At 53.1% G+C, this 20044-nt stretch overlaps 2 protein-coding genes and 1 long non-coding RNA gene across 6 annotated transcripts in view; 1 reads left to right on the top strand and 2 right to left on the bottom strand.

Annotated features, from left to right (window-relative positions):
* Positions 1-1363, bottom strand: part of ELL (elongation factor for RNA polymerase II) — a 67047-nt gene extending 65684 nt beyond the window's left edge. The window contains exon 1 of the mRNA XM_072947360.1: positions 1169-1363. Within this exon, the coding sequence (XP_072803461.1) occupies positions 1169-1303 (135 nt within the window). The 5' untranslated portion in view covers positions 1304-1363. The remainder of the gene's footprint in view (positions 1-1168) is intronic.
* Positions 1364-1742: 379 nt separating this feature from the next.
* Positions 1743-7265, top strand: LOC140688445 (uncharacterized). The gene is made up of 4 exons (XR_012063153.1): positions 1743-1852; positions 2673-2873; positions 4912-4946; positions 6354-7265. It is a non-coding gene; the product is annotated as an uncharacterized lncRNA (long non-coding RNA).
* Positions 7266-8921: 1656 nt separating this feature from the next.
* On the bottom strand, positions 8922-17953 carry FKBP8 (FKBP prolyl isomerase 8). Of its 4 annotated transcripts, none has more exons than XM_072947355.1 (9): positions 17839-17953; positions 16144-16461; positions 13751-13920; positions 13514-13602; positions 13003-13223; positions 12247-12419; positions 10486-10563; positions 9853-9984; positions 8922-9445 (listed from the first exon to the last, which is right to left on the bottom strand). In XM_072947355.1, exons 1-9 carry the CDS (start codon positions 17951-17953, stop codon positions 9359-9361), a joined length of 1383 nt encoding a protein of 460 aa, XP_072803456.1. In that variant the 3' UTR covers positions 8922-9358. The 4 variants fall into 4 exon arrangements, with proteins under 4 accessions (XP_072803456.1, XP_072803458.1, XP_072803460.1 ...); XM_072947357.1 differs by having other exon boundaries at positions 13003-13220; positions 17839-17934; XM_072947359.1 differs by having other exon boundaries at positions 13003-13220; positions 17735-17863.
* Positions 17954-20044: the final 2091 nt, after the last annotated feature.

The following is a 20044-nucleotide window of genomic DNA, read 5'->3' as shown; positions in this document are numbered from 1 at the left end:
CACATACACACATACACACATACAGGGCAGGGCCTCCCTGAACCTGACACCAGACCCCTCCCCCTAGCCATCTTCTGACTATGAAGCCCCTACTTTCCAGGCAAGGAGGAAAAAGACTCCCAAACCACTTCCCCTCCAGACCTGACCACCGGGCACCTGCAATTTCTGTCAGAACACAGAAGGAGGGCGCCATGACACAAAAAGAAATGGGAAGAAGCAGTTTCTGACCATGGCCCCAGATGTGCCCCAAAGTCAGGCCTGAAAGAAGGTGCACAGAAGTCTCTCCTCAACACGCCCCCCGCCTGCCCCGGGGCCAGGTGGCAGAACTGAAACACTTCAAACTTCCCCAGATGGGTCGGCCCCTGAGAAGCTGGAAAGTCAACAGCCAGGTGCGATGGCCAGAGCTCCCTTCCAGATGCCCACCAGAGGCTCCCAACCTAGGAGAAGCACCATGCCAGCAATCCCCCCATACTCACAGCTTCTTCCCCCCCAAAACACTCCCACTCCCCAAAGGTGTCCAGTGTCCAAAGGGTCCCCTGGGGAGTTGGGGACAAACTGTCAGCCAGGTTCTGCCCAAACTCCTGCTCCCAAGAACCAAGAGTGAGCCCAACTCCAGGGACCTCATTGGAAAGCATCAAAGACGGCCACCAAGGGTAGACACAACCTCCCCAAGAAGATGGAACAGGAGCCCACAGATGCCCCGACAGCGGTGACCCACTGACCCACCCTGCCAATGACCTAGACGGAAAAGCTGTTCCCCAGGAGTGCAGTCAGTCATCCCTACCAGTCACCCTGCCAAGGAGCCAGAGAAGCCCCAAACTCCCCACCTCCAGTGCTAGGACGGCGCTGCTTCCACCCCCTCCCCTGGCCAGGTGAAAAGACCAGTTCCTTCTCAGGTGCCCGGTGGGCCGGGAAAGGCCCCGGGCGCCTCCAAGCACCGACACAGACGCACCCTGGACTAGGAGCGCGAGTTCGGCCCCTCGGCTGCCCTGGGCTGCCCGCTAGGGTCGCCTCTTGGCGCCAAGGTTCCCGCCAGCCCAGAGACCCGCGAGCAGCACCTCGGAAGCTGGACCCCACGTCCCCAGGCCAGAACGCCGCGGCGAGGGGCGCGCGAGGCCGACCTGCGCCCCGAGGTCCCCGACGTCCGCGCCGAGCCCGTGCCGCTCACCTGGCTGGCGCGGTAGCTCTCGAAGGCCCTCAGGGCACTGTCGGTGAGCTTCACGTGGAACACGGACACCTTGCTGCCGTCGCTCACCCGCCCGCACGACAGCCCGTAGCTCCGGTCCTCCTTCAGCGCCGCCATCTTGCGACCATCGCTCCCCCGCCCCCGCCTTCCCGGCTCCAGGGCCGGCGCCGCGCCGGCCACGCCCCACCCTGCCGCCCGCTGACGCGCTGCATTATTCATAAGACGCAGCTGGCCACGCCCTCTCCGGATCCCCAAGAACCACAATCGCCACCACACAGCCCGCCGATGTGTTGCATTATTCATGAGACGCGGCTGGCCACGCACCTTGCGGGCCTGATAAGGCCCACAGTCACCTCCTGGATATCCTACATATTCATAAGGCGTGGATGGCCCCACCTCTCAAGATCCTAGAAGTGTCCACTTCTGCGCCGGACTCCGCCCCGACACGCGCACCCCGTTCAGGCCCCGCCTCAATGTGTATTATTCATGACCCTGACTCAGCCAAGCGCGTCGAAGCCCCGCCCTACCAGCCGCTGACGTGATGTATTATTTATGAGGTCTCTCCAAGTCTTCCGTCTTTGGCTTCTGTTGGGCGCCGCAGCGAGGGCGTGGAGGGGACGGGGCCAGAGCAAAACACGTGGGGAGGCGGAACCAGCGGCTGGCTGGGTGAGTGGGCGGGACGATGCAAATAGAGCGCGCGTTGGACGCTGGGTTGGGCTGGCGGGGCTTCCTTAAGGTGGGCCAAGGGATGTTGGAGGATTGTAGGGGCTGGTAAACTTTGCTCCTGATAAGAGTAGACTTTTAATAGAATAAAATCCTGTATCCCCACGGGCCCTGAGAGATGGTGGTTGCCCAGCTCTCCCATCTGTAAAATCATTTCACATATCATAAAGTTAACCTATTTAAAGTGTACACTTCTGAGGCATTTAGTATAGTCACAATGCTGTGCAGCTAGTACCACTATTTAGATCCTGAACATTTTCATCACCCTTAAAGGAAACTCCATACCTACACTAAGCACCTCAACTCCCCTCCGCTCAGCCCCTAGCGACCACTAGCCTACTTTCTGTATCTATGGATTTGCTTTTTCTGGACATTTCATATTAATGGAATCATACAATATGCAACCTTTTGTGACTGGCTTCTTTCACTCAGCATGATCTTTTCAAGGTTAGTCCACATGGTAGCTTGTATCAATGCTTCATTCCTTTTGACGACTGAATAATATTCCATTGTGTGGATAAACCACATTTTGTTTATCCATTCATCCATCGATGAACTTTTGGTTGTTTCCACTTCTTCACTATTATGAAAAGTGCTTCTGTGAACATTCATGTACATGTCTTTGTGTGGACAGATGTTTTCCCTTCTTTTTAATCTATACCTGGGAGTGAAATTGCTAGGTCATATGGTCATTCTATGTTTAACCTTTGAGGAACTGCCAAATTGCTTTTCACTGCCATTTTATCAACCTCTTGTTTTACAGGTGAGGAAAATGAGGCTGAAGACCAGCTTTGGCTTGCCCACACAAGCTCCTCCTGGGCTCCTGGGTCTTCTGACCTACAGCAAGTTCTTGAGTCATTTTCTTTCTTGCTTCAATCTTATTGCATATGGTGATCACAAGATGAAGATTTTGAGGCAAGAAGGGAAAGTGAACTTCAGAGAACTTCTGTATATCTCTACTCAGGTGATCTTGTTAGTTCTGCCCACCACTGCCAGGCCAGCACTACCATCTATTTACCCCCTGACCATGAATTGCTGACCCTAAAAGCAATGCTAAATTCCTTGCAACTTTTCCCCATACCTGTCATTAGTACCTCCATTTGAGAAACTGAGGCTCAAAGGGGTGAGGAAGCATGTGGAGATATTCACCCTGCCAGTGAATGAGTTGCCTGAAACTTTGAATTTGGATCTTTCTGACCTAGAGCCCTCCTGATTACTCGTCACCCTGACTCTGGTACCTAGATTCTATATTTCCTCATTGAACACCACCAGCACAGGACTTAGCATAGAGTAGGTGCTCAGGAAATATGTGTTGAATTAGTAAATGATATCATTTAATCCTCACAACACAGCTATCAGTACGTTTCATGGATGAGGAGAACAAGACTCAGAGAGTCTGCAAGTTCTCACATGCTGCTGCAGGGATTCCAACTCCTGCCTGTCTGAGCACAGAGCCAAAGCTCTGGGATCCTCCACCTTTCACCTGGGGATCAGTTGATCCTACGGAGAAGATACTAGCACTTGCTCAGAGACATTGACCCATCTACCCACTGTTGTGCCCAACTGTTTATCCAGGAGTTTGGGCCAGGTAAATATTGGAGCAGGTCAGGGCTACCCTGCACCCAGAAGGGCCACAGGACAGGAATAGGGCAGCCGGGGAGCAGGTGGTCTAGAGTTAGAGGATGGGGAAGGAACAGCCAGCCAGACTGCTGAATGGAGTAGAACATAGGCAGAGCCAACTCTGAGGGCTGACCAGCCTGCTGTGTGACATTGGGAAAGGCATTTCCCCTCTCTGAGCCTAAGTAGATTCATCCAAGAAATTGACAACAGTAATAACAACAGTCACTCCACCTTGAATGCTTAAAACACACCAGGCTCCGTACTCAGTGTTTGGTACCCATGACTGGCTTTTGGGGTGGGGACAGTGGTTTGGACCCATCTGCCAGATGAGGAAACTGAGGGCTTAAAGAAGTTAAGGGAATTAAGAACACTGAAATCATGGGCTACACTGCTTGGTAACAAGCATTTATCCCCTTTACACTTAATGCCCCAGTGGCTCCCAACAAGACCCCAGGAACAATAAAGGAGGAAATCATCAGGCATTGGCATGCCCTCCAAAAGTCTCTAAAAACTAGGTCACCCAAGAAACTGGAAGTCAGTTGATCATCTTGGGGTGGCCTCTCAACACTACTCCACCTAGCAAGCTCACTGCAGAAGTTCTAGCTCTATGATGGGAAGAGTGACCCTAGCTTGACCCTCATCCTGTGTAGCCTTGGATGTGTCTTGCCCTCTCTGTTCCTCACTTTGCTCATCCAATAAATAGGGATGATAACAGCATTTACCCTAGACCAAAGACAAATGGCATCATTGTGGAAATCGTTATTATTAACAGGTTTACAAGTTTATCTACATAATCCCTTTCTATTAGACTTTCATGTTGTTTGCTGTTTGTGGGGTTTTAATTTTTTAATTAATTTTTTAATGGAGGTACCGGGGATTGAACCCAGGACCTCGTGTATGCTAAGCATGTGCTCTACAATTGAACTGTTTACCCTCCACCCCACCCCAAGTTTATGGGTTTTTAAACCACACTGGGATGAACAGCCACTATTCATTAGTTGGCTATCGCTAATAGCGATTGTTAATATATGTTGGCTTAATACAAGGAACATTTACTATGGCACAGTTTCTGTCAGTCCTAAGTCTGGTATGTTCTAATGGTCCTCTGCTCAGGGTCTCATGAGGCTGTAATAAAAGTGTTGGCTGGGATGTGTCCTCATTCAGAGGATCAAGTGAAGGATCTGTGTCCAAGCTCCTTTAGGTTGTTGGCAGAATTCATTTCTTGGTGGTTGTAGGACTGAGGTCCCCACTTCCTTGCTGTCAGCAGGGGGCCACTCTCAGGCACTGGCCATGTGGCCCCCTCCATCTCAGTAACAGAGACATCTCTCATGTTGAATCTTTTTCATAGTTTAAATCTGACTTTCTTTTCAATCAACCAACAGGGTCAGGCCCACCCAGATGATCTCCATATCTTAAGGTAAGCTGTGCCCAATAACAGCAATCACAGGAATGAGATCCACCCTATTCCCAGTCATGGTATGATGCAGGAGAAATTCTCATAAACACCTTAAAATTTCTGTAGCCCACGGCGCTCGGGGATGCATCTCTACACATCTGTCTCACAACTTCCTGAAAGCTGAGTTACTGGGTCAGAGCAAATGGGCTTTAGGGATTTTGAAGCATACAGTTTGGCAGCAGAGGGAACACGAGGATCTGTGAGAGCACGCAGTTTGGAACTGGTCCCTCTGCATGGCAGAGTGGCCAGCATGCAGCTCCAGGGTCCCATGCCTGTTCCACTGCTCCTTTAGCTGGGCACCTCAAAGCCAGAAAGTCCACCTTTTGGGGCCTCAGGCCTTACTTGTGCAATAGGAAGACTCACAGCCCTTCTCGGACTGGGGGTAAAGACATCTATTGTCAGGGAAGCCCCAGGACTACCCTTAGGTTTGATAACTCACTAGAACGACTCACAGAACTCAGAAAAGCTGTTACATTTGTGGCTATGGTAGATCACAGTGAAAGGCTATGGTCTAAGATCAGCAAAGGGAAAGAGTGAATAAGGCAGAAACCAGGAGAAACCAGGCACAAGTCTCAGGTTGTAGACAGCAACTGGTTTTCCCAGCAACAACTATAACACACATGGAATATTGCCAACTGGGGAAGCTTACCTGAGGCCTTGCCCAGGGTTTTTATTGGGGAAGAGGGGTCAGTCATGCACATATGGCGGACCACCCACATGACTGAACTCAGTCTCCAGCCCATTCAGAGTTTGAACTGATATCATGTGGCCAAAAGCCCCTACTCTAAATCATATTGTTAGCGTGGAATATCTGATGTGACCCATGGCCTCAGGTTAACAGACATTCTTATCAGTCAGGACATTCCAAGAGCCTACAGGTGACCTCTCAGGTGCTGGTCAAGGGCCAGTCCTTTAAATGTACAGGGTTTGGACAACCCAGGCCTAATGAATTATTTCTTTACTGCTCTATAGGTGGGGGGGGGGCTCCAAATGTCCTCAAAGCTCCAGCAGAAGTACCAGGGAAGGCTTTGACTGGTTGACTGTGGGTCACATGACCATCTAGAAGCCAAGGCGCTGGAATGCTGATTGGTCAGGCCTGGGTTGCAGGCGACTTCTGAAGGCTGGTGGGGAACCAGCCCCATTAGCATGGTAAAGGTGAGTTCCACCAGAAGGAGAAACAGAGGACAGGCATTCAGAGACACTGATGATCCCACACTGGGTGACCCTGGCCAGCACTCGCCTCCAGGAAGTTGTCCTTTAAGGATGACATGAGATGGAAGCATGCAAAGGTCATCCCGTTGGAGTGCTCAGGAGACATAAGTGCTCACGTGTAAAGCTCATTCTGCTGTGTTCACTTCCAATTCACAGCCCACTGCAAGTTGCACTCCTTGAGGGAAAGGCCAGGCTGAGTCATTGTCCAAGACGGTACACAGAAGGCACTGGTATGTGCTTTGATATGAAAGAAAAATCTGAACTAGTTATCCTCTGAACAAAAGATGCACTGTCCAGCCAGCATACCTTTATACATGTTATGCCTGTACCAGGAGCACCCTTTACTACCTGCTAAAGGCCTCCTGTGCCTTTAGGGAAACTTCAACGCCTCTTGTCCTGGATATTCTGGCTCCCCACCTCCGCCCTGTTCAGACCATTGAGGATAGAATGTCCAAAAGAATGAACATACTGAAGTTCACACTCTTGGCCTTGACATTCAAGGTCTTTCTCCTCATCTCTTGGCCTGAAGTTGCAGTGAGGTGCAGAACCAGCTGCTGGGTGGAGCATGGGCTCTGGAGGCAGGCTGACCTGGGCCAAATCCTGCCTATTGCTTCCAGGTAGTGGGACCCTGAGCAGAAGCTGTCTCCTCTCTGGGCCTCAGGTTGCTTAGCCAATAATGGGCACAACCAAAGCAACCTTGGAGAATAGGGGCCAAGGTGGGAGGCACATCCAGCCTGACTCCAGCATTACCAAAAAGCTAGCCTTCAGGGCAGCATGGGACCTGCCAAGGGGACACAGAGACCCTCAGCATGGAGCATAGTCAAGAAAAGACTCACACCTGTGGTCAGCTGCCTTTTGACAAAGCTGCCATAGAGACTAACTAGGGAAAGGAAAGTCTTCCCCACAAATGTTTCTGGAACAACTGAATGGCCATATGGAAAAAAATGAACCTCAACCCCAACCTCACACCACACACGAACATTAACTCAAAGTGGATCATAGATCTCAAGGTAAAAGCTAAAGTCATGGACATTTAAAAGAAAACCTAGAAAATCTCTACACACTGGGCTCAGCAAATATTGAGAAACAGCACATGGGATAGAAGAAGAAAACTGACAAATTGGACTGCATCAAAAAATTGTATACAACATTGTAAAATGACTGTAACTCAATAAAAAAATGTTAAAAAAAATTGTAAACTGGGGGGAAGGTATAGGTCAAGTGGTAGAGTACAGCTTAGCATACACAAGGTCCCCAGGACCTCCTCCAAAAATAGGTAAACCTAATTACCTCCCCCAAATAAACACATACATACATACATACATACATACATACATACATAAATGTAAATGTCTCTTTGAAAGACATTAAGAAAATGAAAAGTGAGTCACATCATCTTCACAGTGCCGTGGTGCACCGCGGGCAGCCGGGCCCCACAATGCAGGCCCTCTGGGGCTGCAGAATAATTAAAAAAAAAAAAAAAGTGAGTCACAGAGTGGAAAATATATTCACAACGTAACTATCTGACAAAAGATTTATCCCCAGAATATATGGAAAATGGGCACAGAATCAGGCCGCTGTGGGTACCCAGTGGACTAACGCCACTGCCAGCACACAATCAGCACTGAGGAGTGACAGCAGCAGTGACTCACACCGGCACCAGGAATTTACCCTGCTGGTCACCACTCAGGTCAGCTTCCCAGCCTGAGATGATGAGACTGAGGAAAGGAGTTGTCCTGCCTGAAATGCAGTCCCTTCGAACCTGGCCAACCCGCAGTCCCTGCCCCAGCACCTCCCATGGAGACCCCCTCCCATCTGAGGACAAAACAGAAACCCAAGGGGGCTGAACGGTGGAAGAGAGGAGCAGGCTCAAGCCACCTTTAGATTTGTGCCCTGAGAGTAATCCAGGTGGCCTGGAGAGCAGGGCCCTGGAGCAGGCAGGGCAAAGATCCAGGTTCAAGGCCTGACCACCACCTTCTTCTGGGTGGTTGTAGTCAGTGGCTTCCCCTCCAGGACTGTAAGGGGATGGGGGCGGGTCAGACACTTGTGTGGTCTACTTCAGAGATCTCCTTTCCTGGAGGCAGGAGAAAGCAATGAGAAGGGCCTTGGTGCTGGTTGACAAAGGCCCAAACACTGGCTCTGTCTGTCCTGGCTGTGATGGTGGGCAGCATTTGGGGGAGAAGCTCCTACAGTCCCAGGCTATTGGGAAAAGGAGAGCAGATGGAGCTTCTGGAATCAACTCCAAACCCTCCCCACAGCCTGAGGCCCTGCAGAGTCCAGCTCTGCTAACCACTCACCTTTATCAACTTTGAACTCACCAGGATCCATCCCGCTCCAGGGCCTGTGCACTGGCTATGCTGCTGCCCAGACATGGGGCTGTCTGCTTGCCCCTGTGGTCACTGCAGGCTCAGCACAGCCCCTAGTTAGGTCCCATCAGGGTCCTCAATTTCAGATGAGGCAACAAGTCAGGAGAGGTGGGGTAAAGAGCACAGCTGGGTGTGAACTCCCACAGAGTCTGACTGGGTACCCTGAGCTCATCACCCCACTTCTCCAGGTCTGTTTCCTCCTTGGTAATGAGGGTCTGCTGTGGCCCAAGAGGAGATACCCCTAGCCCTGCCTCGGCCACGTCCACTGTCCTGCGTGACCCGGGATGTGGCACAGGCCATCTCCCATCTCTGGCTCAGCCCCAAGCGACGGTGGAAGAAGGGTCTGGAGCCGGCAGGGTGCGGGGTGGGAGGCTTTATTTCACTGTGTGGTGGGGGGACCTGGACAGAGGGCAGCAGGCGGGGCAGGAGGAGTTGGTGCTTGGACAGGGACTGGGTGGAGGAAGGGCTGCCCCCAGGCCTGTTGGGAAGGAGGAACTGAGGCTGGTCCCCAATGAGACCTAACCCAGGGGGGTAGGGGTAGGGGCGGGAATTGGGTCTGGAGGAATGAGGGGCCCCTCGCTCTGGGCTGGACATGGGGCTCGGGCCCTGCCTCACTTTCCTCCTATAGGGCTTAGTTCCTCCTGCTCGCTGGGCCATGTGGCCCCAAAACCTCACTGCCCCCGCCCCAGAGGAGGGGGATAAGCCAGTTAGGGCAGTGGACAGGGAGCCTGGGGGAGTTAGGGAGCGCAGGATGGGGTCCACGGTGAGTGGAGGGGATGGCGGCCACCTGGGCAGTCAGTTCCTGGCAGCGATGACCACAGAGAGAGCCACACCCCCCAGGGCGACCGCAGTTGCCCCAAACAGCCACTTCCATGGGATGGACTGTGGATAAAGGAGAGGAAAGAGGCTGCTAGCCAGTAGTCAAGACTGATGTCTTGCGCCTCAGCTAGCAACACAGCCCAAACAGGCCTCCCAGGAAACCACTGCCTCACAGTGCCTTGCCTTCCTCTTGGAAAACTCCTACTTGTGCATCAAAACTCAAGTCCCCTCCTCTGGAACACCTCCCCTTTCCCTCTGAAACAGCCATCATTTCCCCACCCTGAGTCCTTCAGATTATGTTTCACCTTCTGCTCTGGCCCTGGTCACTGGGGCTTCTCTGTGCCCCCAGCATGGTCCAGAATGGCCCAGTTCACTAAGACATCAGTGTTTACAAAATGAAGAAATTTCCTCTGCCCATAGCCCCTGTCCCTCCTCTGGGAACCTCCCTGTGCCCACCGGCCCCAGCTCACCCAGGCACCCTTGCCAGGACATTTGGCAGGCAGCCGGCTGGGGTTGCCTAACATCTTCCGGTACAGGGCAGTCTCCGTGCTCCGCTGGGCCGCATGCTTCTTCACCAGCTTCGAGAGCTCTGCGTGGATCGTCTGTGAGAGGGGAGTGTCTGTGAGAGCAGGTGGCAGCAGAAGCCAACCACCACTGCTAGCAGTCTGTTTTCTGGGGCCTTGGGGTCCTTTGGGGCTGGGACCACTGGGCCATGGGAGTCCTGTCTGCTACTCTCTGGGTATCAGCAAAGTGGGGGCTGCTATCTCCATCCCCCAGGAAGACAGCAGATGGGGTGGAAAAAGCAAAGGTGGAGCAAACCTATCCAGGAGAGATGAAGGTTCTGGGAGGAAAGCTGAGGATGCCAGCAATGGCCAGGCTGACGGTGCCCTTGGTCTCTGGGACCCCTGTAGGGGGGTGAACCCAGGCTGCCTATACAGGAGTCATGAGGGTCTCAGCAAGCTGGCTGGGGCCCTTTAGCCCCCTGCCCAGGTAGAAACATCACAAGGAGAGCCACAGCAAGAAGGATAAAGGGGCAGACCACAGGAGGAACTTCCCAGACAGGCCAGCAGGGCACGTCTCCAGTGTGGCCCCATTTGGCTCACCTTGTTGGAAGGTTCCAGCTTCAGGGCTGCCCTCAGGATGGGGATGGCCTCACTGTACTCGCCTTGCTGGGCCAGCACCTGCCAAAGGAAATGGATAGTTTATCACTCGGGACCCATGCTGGTCCATGTTCTCCTTCAAGAGACACAGCCCTGCCAGCCCTAACTAGTCCCAAATCTATCTCTGGCAACTGCCCTGAGGGCCCAGTCACCCCGACACTGCTCCCCTGAGCCCTCAGACTACATGAGTGGCCCACAAGGCTCAATGTCATCTCCCAACCTGCTCCTTCCCCTGAGTGTCTGTCTCATCCTGTTCAAGAGACCCAGGTGCCAATCGCTCCCTCACCACCTTGGTTGGCTGGAGAAGCCAACTGGATGTTTCCAAAGCTCTGGCCACACTGAATGATTCAGAGCCGGGCATGTGACTCAAGCCAGCCAATGAGATCCAGCCTGAACTATGCTGGTACCACTGGGAGGCCAGTTGCTGAGTGGGAAGGATGGAAACCTGGAGCTTTTGGCAGAGCAGGAGGGAGCATCTTGGTCACCCTGAGAGAGAAACTTGCCTAAGAAACACAAGGCAGACAGAAACAGCATCTGCACAACATTGCTAACACCTGGGTCCAGCAGTGCCTGAAGCCAGCTACCCTCAACTTGGCAGCTGTCAATTCCTCCTTTTGCTTGAATCTATTTGAGGTTTCCATCACCTTCAAACACCAGATTCAAACATGTCTGAGGTTACATGAGCAGAGTCTCACTCCTCTCAAGAGAATTATAAACCCTTGAAAATAAGGGACAGCATCTTTCTCCTCCTCACATTTTTATGCAGAACTCTATACACAGAAAGTACTTAAAAAATACTGACTGGAGAGAGGCCCTGCTCAGGCCTCTCACAAACACACTAGGTGACCCAGCATTTGCTTGCACCTCAGTTTCCTCAGCTCACTGGTAAAAAATGCTGAAAGTACCACCTCTCCCAACAGTGTGACGATGAACAGAGATGGAGCAAAAGCAATTAAGGTCAAGTCCACTCAAGCCACTTACCTTCCACTAGCACCTACTTAGCACCTACTGTGTGCCGAGCCCTGTTTGCAATGAATGAGACATATAAAATCTCTACCTTCTGGAATGGGAGATAGACTGATAGCGACACAGGAAACATGAAGACAGGGCAGAGGGTCATGGTGGAGGTGACAAGGAAGGCTTCCTGAAGAGGTGATAACAGATCAAAGACCTGAAGGAAGTGAGGAAGGGACCCATTGGGGTACCTGGGGTACAGATGTCTCAGGCAGTGGGCACAGCCTATGCAAAAGCACTGGGGTGGGAGCAGACCTGGCCTGGGCAGCAAGCAGTGGGGAAGCTGAGCAGGATGGAAAGGAGCAAGAGTAGAATGGAGGATGACGGCAGGAGGAAGACCAGATGGCTCAGAGCCTCAAAGGCTGCAGTGAGAACCCAGCTTTTACTATGAGAGAGATGGGAGCCACAGAGTATTATATGCAAGGAACAATTACCAACGGACCAGAGGGCACTGTAGGGGAGCAGAGGGAACCTAAGACCTGGGAATCAAATCTGGTCTCAAGACAATGAATTGCTGTGACCCAGGCCACACCCCTGCAACTGTCTGGGTCTCAGTTTCCCCATCTGTACCCCAGAGTGCTTGGCTGGCTGATGCCTATGCCCTTCTCAAATCTAGGGTTTGGGACCAGCCTCACTGCCCTGGGACGGGGGAGCCAGCCTGCCTGCCTGTTGCCCGTGAGCTGCAGCTACCTTGCCCTTGCGGAAGAGTGCCTTGATGTTGTCGGGCTGGTGCTCGAGCACAAGGCTGCAGGAGCGCAGTGCTGCACGGTAGTGATCCAGCTTCAGCTGTGAGGCTGCCAAGTTGTTCAGACACTTCACCTTCAGCTGCAGGAGCTGCTCCTCCTCCTCAAATGTCATGTCCACTACAGGGGGACAGCATTCAACTGTAGCCCCCATTACCATGCCACCAGCCCCCCACAACCACCCATCGGCAGAGGGACTGTGGGACCCAGGCCAAGGCCCACCCACCCCTCTGCACCTGGTGGTGGAGGAGACTGGGGGAGAGGGTCTCTGAGTGTCCCCGTCATAGGAGATGGGGAGATGGGGTCCAAGCTCCAGTGCTGGGGCCTCCACCACCTACTCTTGGGGAGACCTCAGGCCTCTCTGGCCTGTTTCCCCATCTCTAACATGGGCCAAGACCAGCACCATCCTCAGGGCATTCCCAACGAATCTACAAAATGGAGCCCAAGTGAACAAGGGCTTGACAACAGGACACGTGGATTGACAATGTCTGCAGTCACCCACGTTCAGACACCTACCTCTACCACCTAACATTCCATTCATCTGAGATATACCATAAGGCTGGATATAACTAAAGGCTAGGCATAGTTGAACATCTATCCATATTCTGGAATTTTCTGAATCTGGGGCCCTCTGTGGCTGGAGGTTTCTAGCATTAGTGGATGCCTTTGCAGGGGAGGTGGTGGGATTTGACTTGGCGTTCACCTTTGGCGCTAGAGGTGATGGCCTTGATGGCGAGGTCGTAGGAGTTGGCGGCCAGCACAAAGTCGGCCCGCTGGTAGTGAGCATTGCCACACTCCCGCTTCCGGTTGGCCAGGGCCACACGCTCCTGCCCCGTGAGCATCTCTAGGTCAGGCCCATCCACAGCAGTCTTCAGGGTCACCTCCAGGCACAGGGCCGCGTGTGGGGGGATGTACGGGCTCCTGCTGGGGGATGAGGTAGGGATGGCACTCAGTGTCTGACTGAATCCCAGACGCACTGGGCTGGCTCAGTAGCAGGCAGGAAAGCGCAGGAAAGGGCTATCACCTCTTCCGCAGTAAAATGCAAGTAACTCTTGTCACCCTTGAGGTATGTGACTTGGTGCAAGAGCCCCCTTCCCTGACCCTCAGTTTCCATTTCTATAAAATGTGCAGGCAGATGGGGTGAGATGCGGGAGCAACATGTCCTGCTCACTTCCACACCCCCACAGGGACCCCTGCCGGTAGCAGGTTCTCACCTGCCCTGGGGGCCATAGCAGTACTTGGAGTCAGCAGTGACCATAGCCGTCTCCCCCACGTCCATGAGCGGGACACTGAGATCCAGGGCCTGGGGGGAAGGGGAGGCATGAGAGTTGGGTGGGTCCAGGCGCAGCACTACAGTGCCCAACCCTCCCCAGCATCCTGCCCACACCAGCCTCCCCTATATCTCACCTTGGCCACCGCCTCAGAACTGCCCAGCTCCCCACCACTCCTACCTGGATGACGTCACAGTCGCCCAGGGTGAACACCAGCTCTGGCTCCTCCTGTACCCGCGTGCCATTCTCCAGCGATGTCTGCAGCTGCACAGTGACCACCTGGCCCTTGGCCGGGCGGCTTGAGCCTGGTGGCCCTGGAACCAGCGTCTTCTTCCTCAATAGCCCGTTCCCTGCCAGGGAGCAGGGACAAGCAGCCTGTCACCGAGCAGTTCCATTAGGCACCTGCCCCCTGGGCACTCCCCCACCCAGCTCTGCCTAACCTGGCAGGGGTGGCACAGCACCGGGGCACAAGCTTAGCTTTCAGTGGTCATCCTGCCACTTACTGGGCAGGTTAACCACAGGCCTTGGGGCCTCAATGTCCCTGGCTGGACACTGGGTAAGAAAGGATTGATCTAGGGTTGACAATGCCGGCCCTGCGGACGGGCTCCATGAGCGCTGGCTGGACTGTTATCTTAACAAGATCAAGGTTCAGCAAGGGCAAAGGGCTGAGAAAAGCCACCCTACCCACCACAATAAGGATGGCAGGGATGCCCAGAAGAGAGACTCTGGAGCTACCCTCTTCTCCCACCCCTGGCTCCAATCTCAGCCCTGTGACATCTGGACTGATTTATCCAGCCAGGAAACGGGGTGATCGGGGGTCTCCTGGTGACACCCATCTGCTTAGTTAGCAGAGCACCTGTGATGCCAGGAGTGTGTCCCAACCAAAGCACCACATCACCAAAGGGCCTATAAGCAAAAGTAGCCCCTGATGTTCCCACAGCTGCTGAGATCATTACGTTCCCCTCCGTACCCTCAAGCAATCTTAGGAATGGCCAAATGGCCACAGCCAACAGCTACTGAGTACCAGACACGAGGTCCCGTGCCCTCACGATGCCATTCAAGGAGCCCCCACCACGATGACACCCACTGTTGTCCCATGACAACCACTGGGGCGATAGAGAGCTTACACCTGTGGAGAATGTCAGACTGACATCATCCAGCCACCCCTGTTCTGACAACTGCCTGTGTTCTGTAATACTCCACTGGTCTGGAAAATACCACCACAAGTCTGAGTAGACCCCAGTCTAAAGCTTAGGAGCAGGGAGGTATCTATTCATATTCTGGAATAGTCTAGAGCGTTCCAAATTTCTGTAACACTCCCCAATTTATACAAGCCCCTGCATCCAGTCTGAGAATTAGTGATCCTAGCAGATGCCAAGGGACCCCTGTGTCTTGAGGTTTCTGGGCACAAATAGTGGATGTGCTGGGAGGAATTCAACCAGGCAGTACCCATCATTCAGCTGAACTTAGGGTAAACCACATCCCCTCTCAAGGCCTCAGCTTCCTTGTCTAGAAGCCTGAATTCTGACCTTAGAAAGTAGCCTGAGCATAACCAGAGAGAGCCAGACTCATGCTCAGGTGGCAGCTTTTAGTATCATTAGAGAAAAGCTTCCCAAACTTTAATATAGCCAAGGAGGCTGTGCAACATTGGGCAACTGCCTTCACCTCTTGAGCCTCAGTCACTCCATCTGTAAAATGGGGATACGGTAAGAATTACATCATGGGGTTGTTGTGGGAATAAAATAAGATGATGCACAGATCTGGCACAAGACCAGTGCTCAGTAAATATTACCTGGTGTTACTTTTAGGAGTAGCAAAGTGTATATCTGGAGTGCAGGTAAAACCAGTACTAATTCTGTTTCAGTGGCGTCAATATTATCTGATACTACTGCTCCATTAGCATTAATAGTAGTAGTAATGAGGTTTTACTATTATTTGTGTGGACATTAGCATTATGTAGTATATTGGATATCAGAACTATTAGCACCATGTTTACCTTCTAGAGTTACTGTGATGGGGTACATGGTGGGGCATATGTGTAGGTTCTCCTAGTTTGTTGCAGGGCTTCTCTGAGCAATTAGCACCCTAATGAATATGGTGAACCAGACAGAGAGATGAACAAAACGTGGTGTTCCACAGATCCATATGACCTCAGGACACATTTTTCTGGGGGTGGGCACTTGTCAGACAAATGCCAAGAACAGGAGTGGATGCTGGGAGCTGCCAGCACCTGCTTTGCTGGCTGTGTGGCCCTGGGCAGGTGAGTAAGCCTCTTTGAGCCCTGTTAGCAGCTTTGGGAAACAGGGATATAGCAAGTCGTGTGTGTGTGTGAGTGTGTGTGGGGGGGGGGAGAGAGAGAGAGAGAGAAGAAAAGGGTTTATAAACATGAAGTGTCTCAAGTAGTTGCCTGTGGCTGGCAATCACTGTAGGTACCATGTGTTTTACTTCCAACCTACTTCACAACAGAGATGGGGAAATGAGGCTCAGGGGAGGATAGCACCTAGGCCAAGGTCACTCCTGAACCTGAGCTGTCTGGGCCCTGTGGATCAACCCGAGCCACCCCTGCTCCTTACCCAAGATGTCCAGCCACTCGTCCGGGGCCGGGGCTGGCTCAGGCTCAGGCTCCATGGAGGCCAGGAACTCTCGGGCCAAGGCCCCAGGCTGTTCGGCCTCCTCCACTGGGGGCTGCCCCACATCCTCAAGTGGCGGTAGCTCACCCAGGTCCTCCTCTTCCTCCTCCTCCTCCTCGCCCTCTGCGTCTTCCACCCCGTCCAGCACCTCGAAGTCCTCAAGTGGTGGGACCCCAGCAGGTGGCGGGGCAATGGGCTCAGGGCCCACAGCAGAGGGCTCAGCACACGATGCCATGCTGCTGGGGGGGACGGGAATTGGCCCTGGTGGGGGGAATGGATGCGGGTAAGACTCCCGCCAGACCCCTCAAATTCTCCTCTGAATCCCTTCCCCACACTGCCAATCATTTGCTGTGAGACTCGGGGCCTCCAGGCCTCAGTTTCCTCATCTATACAGTGTCGAACAACAATCCTGGTTTGTCCAAAGGAATAAACAACCCACTCATCAAGCTCTGGGTATCACACTCAAACAGTGTTACTGATTACTAGAGTTAATTATTATTTAATCTTTATAAACACTCTAGAAAGTAGGGAACATCCCCCTGCAGAAAAGGAAATTGAGGCCCAGAGGAGCAAAGTCATTTGCCCAAGGTCAAGAAGCAAGCCAACCACAGGCAGCAGGATATGAACCTAGAGTTTTATCTGATTAAATACCCAGAGCAGGTGCTGGGATTTTTTTTTAGGGGGACAACCCCTGAGGTCTTGGGGAGGCTATTTTTAGAGCCTAAGGGATAAATAATTGAATCTTTACCATGTGTCCCCCACCTCCAGTTGTCCCTTCTCCTAAGGGGGGCCACCTAGAAATCCCAAGCCTTTCCTTCCATACACTGAACCTAATACCACCCCTCAATACCAGGGACCTTGACACAAACCATTCCCTGGGCCCTTTATCCTCTCCTTAGACCTTCTTACCACCCTCTCAAAGTAGCCTTCTTTACAGAAGTGGTCGAGACCCCCGCAGCTTCTTCCTTGGACCATTAAGAACTGCCCCCCACCCCCAGACCCCAAGCTCTGGAGGTCGTAGGGCCATCATTTCTAACCCACAGCATCCCCTCTCTAACTCTCACCTGCCCACTCCTTCTGGGCTCAGGTCCCATTTTCTGAGACCCTCCCAGCCCCCACCCCCACAATCCCCTGCGCCCGCGTAAATCGCCCTCCCCCCACCACAACCACCGCCCCCAGCTCGGGCCAGCTACCCCCACAGCCGCTCCGTCGCCCCTAAACACCCCGATGTCCCCAGACGCCCCCCTCCTGATCCCATAACACTTTACACTATCCAGACGCCCCCTACCCCGGCCTAGCAGTCCATCAACCTCCCACCCAAGTCCCCGACGCCCCACGCCTGTTTGACGCCACCAGTCTGGGGCTCCCGACCCCCCGCACCCCTCGGACGCCCCCGGCCCTGCAATTCTCCGCTAGCAGCGCCCCCACTCGCTGCCCTTGGCCCTCCGTGGCCCCCAACCCAGGCTGCCCCCACCCGCTCTGGCACTCCGACCCCCCGCGCCCCCCCCAGCTCGCCTCCCCCGCGGCCCTTCACCCCGCCTATCGGCCTCAGCCCCCGCCGCGCCGGCCCCCGGACCAGCCGAGGCCCGGGTAGCGCTCCGGGCCGGCGCGGCTCCGCCGGCGCCCCGGGACACGTGCCTCCGGCTCCGGGACCCCCGCTTGGGGTCCTGCGCCCCCCTCCCCGCCCCCAGCCGCGGCCGCCGCGCCTCGGGAACCAGGCTCTGGCGCCCAGCCCCGCCCTCACAGCGCCCATTGGCCGCGACCGCTGTGATTGCAGCATTCATTGGTCCGCGCGCACGTCCGTCTCAGGCGCAGGTACCGCCCCCTTCCTGCTTGTATCCGTGGGGCGTTCTTAAAGGGGCAGAGGCCGCCGCGCCACCCCCGGGCGGGGGAGGGGGCAGGGGGTTCTAGAGCCGAATCAGTTCGAGGGTCAGCGCCGCGCATCTTGGCCAGATTCATGCTCCTGTCTGAGCTTCATTCTGTTCATCTGCGAAATGGGGATAAACACCGCTATCCACACACTCTCACCTTGGGGGCTGTTGGGAGGACAGCACTAAATGGTATTTCATTAAGGAGCTCAGGCTGGACGGTCAGGGCAGCTCTGGGACTACTGGATAGCCCACCCTGAACCTAGTTGCAGATGTAGACCCGAGGCCCCGAGGGGGAAAGATGTGCCCAAGGGCACACAGAATCTCCGCCCCCGCCCCTCCCCGCGTGGTCTGTCTAATCCCGGGAGGGGTGCCTACTGCATACAGGAGGAACTCAATAATGGCTAGGCGAGCTACTGAAAGAGCAGGGCCACTAGGAGGAGTCCCTCCTCCCTGCACCCTCTGCTAGAGTGTGATAAGGCGCCCAGGGCACTAGGAGAAGGTGGCAGCATTGATTAGAAGGGTTTTTATGGATCTTGTTTTGAAAGGGAAGGGAGCTTACACCTCCTTTACTCTATTTTGTTTCCTTCCCAGCAGTTACCCCTTTCCAGGATGATCTTGTTCATTCTTTTGCTCCCCTCTTCCCCCAACTCTGCTCCATCCTGGAAATAATGTTGCCTGTTTTGTCCCCACCACCTCCTTGAATGATGCCTAGGGCCTATAGGATGAATGAGTAATAGGATTAATTAATGGATAAATGAGTGGGACATTGGCTTTTGGAGGTAGCTAACACTGGAAGAGGTAACTGGCTTTTGGAGGTAACTTGTCAGATAAGAGATCTGAAGTCACCTACAGGAAGCCCTCTCTGACCTTCCCAAGGTAAGGCCAGGTGTCCTGATGGGCTGCACTCTTGGTATGATGAACCTCTACTTCCTAACTGATTTACTTGTGTCTATGCCATCAGTTGACTTATCTCTGCCTCGCGCACTAGACTGGAAGACCCTCAAAGTCTAGAGAGGATATGTTGTTTCTCACTGTTTTAGCTTCGAGGCCTACATAGTGCCTGGAAGGAACAGGGTAGTGGGGAGGATTCAGGGTAATCATTGTGGAAGGAAGGAAGGGAGGAAGGGAGGCTGGCTAGCCAGCCAGAAGAGGTGAAAGGGCAATGGGAATATGTAAGAAATTGTCTGAGAAGGAACATCACATAAACCTTGCACCAGTCCTGGTTCTATCTCCTGTCCATCTCTGAACCTCAGTGTGTTTATCTGCACAGCAGAGTCACTTGCCTATCCAGCCCCACCTCTGTTAATAGGGGCAGGAGGAACTGTAGTCAACAACAGCAACAATACAAATAAACAACTAAAATAAACAAATATAAAGTAATGACACCAACAATTATGATAATAATAATGGATGACAAGTGTCACAAGTGCAGGCAAACACTTGACACGTACTTAATCCTCACATCAGCCTTATGAAACAAATACTCTGATCTTTGGAGGCTGTGTCATTGGCTGCATACAGGGTTGCATTTGTCCTGTCTTCCTGGTGAACTGAACTTTTTATTGTGATGACATGGCTGCTCTTTATCTCCATGCTTCTTGACTTAGAGTAGACTTTGGTATAAAGATCACACATCTGTTCTCTTTTGGGTCATGTCTCCAATGCTCCATTCTTTTCTACCCTTTACCTTCCACTGTTATGTATCCTTATGTTCTTCTCGTATCCCTCTTCAGAAGCATAGAACTGGGTTTTACTTTTTGATTCAGTCTGCCCATCTTTGCCTTTTTAAAAAATAATGCAACTCTTTTAATATGTATTTTTATTTGGGGGGAGTAATTAGGTTTATTTATTTATTTATTTATTTATTTGTCTGTTTAATGGAGGTATTGGGGAGTGAACCTTGTTCATGCTCAGCAGCTAGTCTACCACTCTAGGGGAGGAAGCTATATCCTCCCCCATGTTTGCCTTTTAAC

Source organism: Vicugna pacos, chromosome 22 (genome assembly GCF_048564905.1).
Source record: "Vicugna pacos chromosome 22, VicPac4, whole genome shotgun sequence".
Taxonomy (NCBI): Eukaryota; Metazoa; Chordata; class Mammalia; order Artiodactyla; family Camelidae; genus Vicugna; species Vicugna pacos.
This window is presented reverse-complemented; position numbering and strand designations above follow the sequence as displayed.